The 8,919-nt window shown below is 33.1% G+C and overlaps 1 protein-coding gene across 1 annotated transcript in view; it reads left to right on the top strand.

Moving 5' to 3' along the window:
• The first annotated feature begins 479 nt into the window (after positions 1–479).
• Positions 480–8,919, top strand: part of LOC127859755 (dual 3',5'-cyclic-AMP and -GMP phosphodiesterase 11A-like) — a 72,990-nt gene continuing 64,550 nt past the window's right edge. Inside the window, exon 1 of the mRNA XM_052397264.1 lies at positions 480–1,286. Within this exon, the coding sequence (XP_052253224.1) occupies positions 480–1,286 (807 nt within the window). The remainder of the gene's footprint in view (positions 1,287–8,919) is intronic.

The raw sequence follows: 8,919 nt of genomic DNA, 5'->3' as shown, positions 1-8,919 counted from the left end.
TCGTGGAAACAGTTGCACGCGCTGAGCACTTGAACCTTAGGACAATATTGCCATGGTATAATTTGCCGAGCGAATATTTAGAGCTAATTTAGTTGTAACAATGTGTGTCGAAATAATTATAGGTAAACGTCAAATATTTTGATAGGTGATTAAAAGATGTTTATGTCAATAGCTCTAGCTGAAAGTTGGAATACGCGTGTTCTTCTGACTACACTGTGATGAAGATGGATGTATATAAAACGAGCGTTAGAAAATCAAAAAATATATAATTTGCGCACATCAATCAATCAAGCGATGTGTTTGAAAATTATTATTAAGTGCCATAATATGCTCATAATGTGATAACATGGTACCGTTGTATTTTTTAAGAAAGGCGGTAATAATATGAATCACTAGTAATCAAATTCGATACGGCTACGCTAGGGTACTTCTCGATATATGTTGATTTCGTATCTAGGGTAATGGTTTATTTGGATACAATGTCGATAGACATTACGATAGAAGATCAGGAAACTCAACAAGTTGAGAATTTTCTCGAAAGAAATCCGGCAGTGATGGAAGATATATTCCTGAAGAAAGCCCACATTAACCTGGTGAACAAATGGCTGCTAAAGAACGGCTATTGCTCTGTGGTCAATGCCAATGCAACCCAATCGGACGGGCTTTGGTCACCAACCTCACCAAAGGAACATAACAACGAAGCATTCTTTGGAAAACTCAGAAGGAACAATTCAAAGAAGCATCTAAGACACGACTACGCGAGTTCAAAGAGTAGAAACATGTTCAGAACCTGTGAGCCCGCTGTGACTTCCGATTCGTCGTCCGTCGAACGTCGAAACAGTCTTAAGGAGATGAAAATATTTCGGTCCCTACCACCGAGCTCTAGCAACCTATTAAGTATGCTTATACAGTCTAAAATCCGTCTCCCACGCTTTCCAAGCAAGGATATTGAACGCAAGAGGGACGAAAGGCATATGAACGAGATGGAGTTTTTCATGGACATAGTAAAGGATATCTCAAATGACCTTGATCTGTTAAGTCTTAGTGAAAAGATCGTTGCAAATGTGAGTGTGTTATGTGATGCTGATCATGCGTCGGTGTTTGTGGTTGAAGGAAAGAACACCGCCAAGCCATCCCTGGTATCGAAACTCTTTGACGTTCATGCTGGTACACAGATTATGCCCACAAAGACGCTTACAAATCATGTTCTTGTTCCGTGGGGAAAAGGAATCATTGGATACGTTGCAGAGCACGGTGAGCCCATCAACCTGGTGGAAGCTAGTAAGGTAAGAGATCAGGGTATGTGAACTGTGTTTCGTTAAAAATTATATAAATTCCCACTGTTTTTCCAGTTGTACAAACATGATTGATGACAACGAGTCTTCAAGCAATAAAAATACGCATGTTTTGGAAATATAAGCTTAAATGCAATAGTCATACAATATTACATAGACACGGATTCGTAAAAGTAATACATTTTTTTGCAGCTGAGTTGGTTAAGTAATTTACTTAAAACATCTGTCTGCAGCAGTACAGGCTTGAAATGATTTTACCACATATTTAATATGATATCTTGTTTGATGTATCGCTATGTGATTATTTTTTTTATTACCAAATATTTGCAATATTTCTGAAGTGATTTGGTGCTAAGCATGCACAGTTGCTGCACCATCAATAAATATGCAAACGGTTTGACGCTCCAAAACTTATGAACATAATAATTTTTACAAAACATTTAACTTTAGCAATCGCATGACGATGATGAATTAACATTGCAGGCGGACTTTCAACTTTACCGTTGAATAATATGTGTTCCTCAATTTTCATATGGATTTAAGAATCCAACCCGAGAACATAAAAGCGATCCATTTTCTTATGCACTATGCAAAGGTAAGCGATGTAAGCATTGATCGTTGACAGATGTTGCTACCTTAGAAGCCTTTAAGTGTTTGAAGTAATCAATATCATATTTATTAATGAATACCTTTTCAAAGTGTTCTTTGCATATAATCACTGACATGAAAAACGCGTAATTTGATACAGTTCGTACTTCTAATTAAACAAATGTATCATGTTTAATTATTAACACGAAATAAAGGCGTGGTGTGCGTATCGTTGTGATGTCTGTGTGAATAATGCGAAGGAAACACGCCTTTAATACTGTTTTATTGCGAAACATTACAAGTGCAGCACTGGAATATTAAAAATACCGAGTTTGAGAACCGTTTTCATATTAATTACTATTAATATTGAGGTGATATTCGCTGACAGTCATATAGACATTACCAATATTAGCGTTGTAAAGCTTCCCGCAGTAAAAAATATAAAAACTCGAATACAAAATAGCAAATAAAGTTTTTATTAATTGCACGAATACAATTAATACACAGCTATTTATTTATCATATAAAGGTATAAGGCAAATCAAATGAACAAATATATTTTTTGGTACGAACGTAATCGTAATGAATTAATTCCGCATCACGGCCCGTTAACACGCATCAGCGTTCGACCAACATTCAGGATAAATCAGTTCGTGAGAATTTCATGAATAATTTTGCATTTTGGATGATTTATCTGATTTGATTGATATTCTGTGTTAATCTTGTCCTTCGTGGTTTGATACATTCTCGCTTATGAGTATGTGAAATTTATACATGATATAGTTGTGTATAGTAATGTTTCTCGTTTAGTATGTAATATTTACCCACAATGCAGCTTTGGTTAATTTGTGTCGCTTATATGAATGTAATATGTACACATTTCGTTTATGAGAATGTAATATGTACACATAATTTACAGCTGTAGATAACTCATCGCTTATGAGTATTTTATATTTATATATGACACAGGTGATGCGATATTTACACATGATACACTGAAGGAAATATATGTAGTGTAAACTGTAATTAGTAACACAGTAAAAATAGGTGAAAATAAGTACACAATAACATTCCCTAGTTACGCGTCTTCCTGGTTTTCTGGTTTGTAATTTACAATAGAGACACGTATCAAATAGTATATATATAATATCTAATACATATGTCTTATTAAGATGTTGTAGAATATGTTAACTCAGTTATCCGTAAAAAATTGCATATCAAAGATATTAACAATCCAGGTTTTGGTGCACTATGGAAAGGTTCGTTCCCATTTATAGTGGACAGATGACTCCGTGTGGTTTATGAGAAAAAGACTATCATCGAGAACAAACATACACGTTTGTGTACTTAAGCAATAATGAAATTATTAGCTTTAACATACCCGTATCTGGTGCATCAAAATGTGATATCAGCCTTTTATTTACAGATGTGAAGTTTAATCATTAATTTATTCCCATGTTTTATCGATAAGAAAACGTTGCAATCATGTTGTGTTATGAGCAAACACATTTTGACGCAATGAAGTTATATTTGAACAAGTATTCATTGATTAATAAACGTATATTGATGTATATGTATACATAGATATACCCTACTTAAGTACATGTATAAATTGCGATAATAGTTATTTGTGAGATCCTCTTAATGCTGTGATTTCCTTCTTAATAGAAAAATGTAAAAATCCATTCATTAAATTGCATTGTTTATTTCGTGCATTTTTGGAAATATCGTTCTTTTATGCCTTATGTTGTTTTCATATTTGTTTTATATTGACATCGAATGCTGCTGTCAAGTAGACAATATGAGGTATTGAGTGCGTGAAGTGGAGTTTATTTGTTACCACTGTCAATTTTGCATGTAGAAGTTGAATATTAATATAAATATGCTCTCGTGGGTCTGTAAATGAAGCCACTCGCAAGGCGTAAAGAAGCGTTTTAGTCTTTCAAACGAGACGTAAGACGCTACTTAAGTGATACTTTTCATATATTGATAAAACAACGATGCCATAGCTTATTAGTGTCGACCAGGGTCCGTATTCACAAACTCCTTAGTAAAAAACACAATAATAAAAATCTTATATTCTTAACATTCTTTAAATCAATGGCTGTTTGAAGTTTGAATGTATTTACATTAAAATGTCTCAAACAAGTTCACTTGCCTAACAAGGTTAATCTGCAATCACTATGATTGCATAAAACGTAGGTTTTTTCATAAAAAAATTGATCTAAACTTTTCCCCCAAAGTACAACTTAAGTAAAGATTTCACTTAGGAGCTTTGTTAATACCGACCAAAAGCCGTACAATTAGTGCTAGGATATTTTCACGCAGAGACTTTATGTTCGACGTTTGCTTTGACGCCATATGTAAAGGACCGCGTGGTGTTATATCGTTTATTTCTGCTTGTGCAGCTGTATGCTCATTTTGCGTATATATGATAGACATGATGTAATTGAGTATGGAGACCTTGCATTACCCATAAATAATACAGTTAAACGAAAAATACTTTCTCAAATCCGTTAGAGTAGCATGTCATATTCTGTGTTAACCTAATTCTGTACTAAAGCACCACATGGCGCTCGAAAGAAATTGATGGCTTGCATTGTTGTTTACAGTTTTCTTGCCATAAAATACGTTTTGTTTGAAGGTTAGGTAAGATGATCTTCATTTTCTTGCTTTCAACTAAATCTTGTCTCCAACACGTCTTTAATTAAAATTTTAACGTTATATCATAATATTGAAAAACATTTAATTCGTATTGATGTGAAAATTTCAGACAGAGAACATGTTTAATTAAAACGACGCTTTATTTACAATGTGTAAAATCATACATCTGCATCTAGAATGCTATATAACAGACTTGGTTATTCTGTTACAGGTAAAGGTACAATTTATGATTATGCTGATGCTGGAAAAACTACAACAGATATATATAATGCCTTTGATATACACCTTATTAATCCCATATAGGCTATATTGCGCGGCTTACATAGCGTGACATTCGGCCTTTCACTTTGTTCTTTCTGTTTAAATGAAGTTCAGAACGCAAGCAAGAATCGGTCAAAAGAGAAATCATTATTGGAACTAATAAAAGATAACGATGTGGACAAATTGAACCTGCTTAATGAACCATTTTGAGTACAATATGAATGTATAACAAATATGGCAAAACTGTATAAAATGTGTATTAACAGGGGCATACTAAATAACTGTATATACATTTTCATGCGTTTTGCTGAAAAATATGTATTGTGTTCTAGGTACCTCATATACATGCAGCTGATAATAGAGCGTGCAATTTGGCCTTTTCCCTATGTTCCTTAAATATTAATGATGTTTAGATCGCAAGCAATAATCGGCCATATTCGAAATCATGCGAACTAATAAGAGGAAATGATGTGAAACTAATGTGACCTGTTTAACGAACCATTTAGAAGTACAATCAGACATTTAGAATGTATGTATCCCATTATGTCAAAACTGTATAAAAGGTGAATTAACCACCTTTATAATAATATCTTTTATATTTATATATGTGTGATGCGTTGCTTCAAAAGGTAGGGGGATTGAAATTTGTTGTTGGACCCAATGAATATAACACGAATTGTCTTCAATATTTAAAGTCAACATAGATAAGGCTCAACCTTTATATTTGTATCAAAGCTCAAGCAAACATATTTCGTATTTAACATAGATCACTCCATGTCACAGCCATCGTTAGAATACAGCTATAAAGAAGTCTTGATTAATTGATAGTTAACAAGTTTTTGTCATAAAAAGCACATTATATAATTAACGCAAAATAATTACGCAATTGCATATACCTTGTTTAACGCCATATATTATGTACAGCTAAATCATAGTCTGATATGTCTCAACGGTAGATTGATGCACATGCGCTTGTTAGCTCGTTAGCCCAGATTACTTGATACATTATTCAACGCAATAGTGTTTTCACTGGAGAGAACTTATAGTGTCACTTCACCTCGATATTTAGTTTTTGTATGAAATATTGAATAGCATTATTAATTACTATTTTAATAATGCGCTAGAATTGTAACATTTTATATCACACATTTAATGACCCGCTTCGTGCAAAAAGGGCTATAACGTTGAGGCTTAAAAAATGGGCAGAGCTATACAGTCACGTGAGATTTCGTGAGATAAGCGAAAAAGGCTACTCCTGACCAGACTGCGCACATAACATTAGACCCATATTCGCACGACGGGGCCCAAATAAAAAAAGCTATACATCCTTTGATGTTTTCTGATATTGTTTTCAGATTCATGAACAGAACAGAACAGAAAGTTTATTTACGACTTAAGCATATACAGCTCATCGTCACAATAACAATATAGCAATAATCAATACACATAAATACTCATGCGTCAAAATAACAACAATTTTGTTTATGCATTTTACTAGTATATGATTTTTGTGAGAATGTAATATGTAAGAGAAGGCTCTTTATTAATTTTTAACAAAAGTTAAATTGATGCAAAAATCCGTAATTTATTGAGAAAAATAATGCGGCTAGATAATACATACACAATTCCAATTCTGGGTAAAAAACTTATCTATACATTTTCGGCTCTAAGTTTAAATGCTTAAATACAGAAATTAGCAAGACCTATCAGTATAGCTTTTCTAGACTCATTCAATAATTGTGAAAATTTAAACATACTTGGTATTCTTCTGTAAACATCAGGTATAAATGCATTTCCAAAATTATCATACAACGGGCATATCAAAACAAAATGGTACTCATCTTCAATTTCATTAAGTGTACATAATGTACAAAGTCTTTCATTTCTTGGAATGTTTTGGTGCCTACCAGTTTCTTTATATATAGCACATGAGAAGATAGTCTTATTTTGCTATTATGTTTCTAAATTTAGAATTTTCAATTTTTTCTTAGTAAATGGATCTTTCAAAGATGGGTTTCAATTCCTTGTAAAGAAATAGTGATGAAGTGTCATTAACATCAGTTCGTCATTTTGAAATAAACAAATCATGTATCTATTGCGAAACAATACAATAAAGCTGTTAGCATTAACAGATTCTAGATAATTCCACACGTCATTAAAACCTGACTCTTGCAAAAGTTTTCGAACGTTTGATGCCCATGACTTTGAGCTGGAGGTAATCACATGCTTCTTTACATTGTGTACGAATAATATTGTTTAAAATACAGTTGGACGATTTTTCATTGAACAATTTTAAGAAATATTTAACTACTCGTAAATATCTACATATGTACATCGGGTATCTACCAACTCCGGAATACAAAGCACTTGAACTTGTAGAGGTTTTCACATTTAAAAGCCATTTGCAGAATTTGCGTTGGACTCGCATAATATTTTCTAGCTTTAGTAAATCCCCACACCTCGCTTCCGTAATTAAGAATCGAGGCAACATGTGCATCAAACAGATTAAACATGATTTTAACAGGTACATTCAATGATTTTGTAATCGTAAACAATGAGTTCATCGCCCTTAGCGCTTTGGCAGACAAAGTATGTGTGGCTTGTATAAACGCGCCACTGCTTGACATAACTATTCCTAGATAATAAAAAATCCTTCACGATTACAAGAGCATTGTTGTTATAGATCCAATTATATCCCTTTTTAATCTACCTTTATGAAAGATGACAATGTTTGTCTTGTCAACATTGACAGTTATATTCCACTTCGTGCAATACTCAAACAAATTGTTCAGAGAAGATTGAAATCCTTCAGAGGATTCAGATGGTAATACTATGAAATCGAGATAAATTAAACTACGATCATACGCAACATAATCTAACTTTCGCCCAATCCTTGAATTTGTATCCCCCGTTACATAAACCGCACCTAGTTCGCTGAAATTATTAATATCCGACTCAAAAATCTTAAAAATATCCCCATCAAATCGAGCGTGAACAGGCGAACTTTCGGGTGCTATATATGTTACCGCAATATACATATCATTTTCAGTATTAAAATAATTTTTATCAAGTTAATCCATAGTAGAAAATCTATTACATTTTTTGCAACATGAGTAAACTCAGATTTCATGGTTGTTAAAGAACTAAACTGCTAAGACTGTGTCGATGAAACGGTAATATATTTAAACGGGCTCTAATACTTTTTAACAATGCTATTTCTGCAAATAATTTTTGACTGTGCATGTAAATAAGTATTAGATATGGTTTAATAAAATAGAAAGAACAACGAAATTAAACGGATAATTGAATTAAAGCTACCATCGAATAATCTGATATGATATACATTAGACATATAGTCTTTGGAATATCGGTTTTAACGTTTGTCAACCAATGACTGTTAGGGACAGTTCTTTAACCGTGATCAAATAACAGTCTCAATCAATATAAGAGTCAACTTGTTTACGAAGTTGGTCGAACTGCCATTATTCACCTCCATTCAAAATGAGTTCTATAGTTTCTTCTTTATTTATTGATGTGTATTTCTTCACGCAATATGCAATATTTACGACAAAATACAAATACTTGTAGCTATCGAATATAATAATATTGCATCTTGATAACGAGCAACAACTTGATTAATCAATCAAACAAGCAAGCAATTAATTAAACAATCAATAAATGTAAACACCATTTAATACATGTCTTCTCTGACAAATACATGTCTGCTCTGAAAATCTAAAATCCACTTCTGAACGTTCAGCTAGCATAGGTATTGCTTCTGCTACTAAGATACATGCAAATCTTACACACCAACGCAATGTTTAGCTGGGCGCCATTCGTTTGCATGACCCAAATTACAAAAATTATTTAAAAAAACATACGTATTACACGAATAATAGGTACTGTAATTGTATTATCTAAACTACTTTTATATCTATTGCAACGAAAAGACAGATGTTAATCAGTGTGAATTTGGTGTAAACTGAATGCAGAATAGACGGAGAAGATGACTTGTGCATTTTGTTGTCAGGCTCTTATGAATAACTAATCGTGAAATTTGTATTTAGAGGATAGATCAAAAATAAGCGGGCCCTTATATTACCCGACGTAAA

This window comes from Dreissena polymorpha, chromosome 15 (genome assembly GCF_020536995.1).
Source record: "Dreissena polymorpha isolate Duluth1 chromosome 15, UMN_Dpol_1.0, whole genome shotgun sequence".
Lineage (NCBI taxonomy): Eukaryota > Metazoa > Mollusca > Bivalvia > Myida > Dreissenidae > Dreissena > Dreissena polymorpha.
This window is presented reverse-complemented; position numbering and strand designations above follow the sequence as displayed.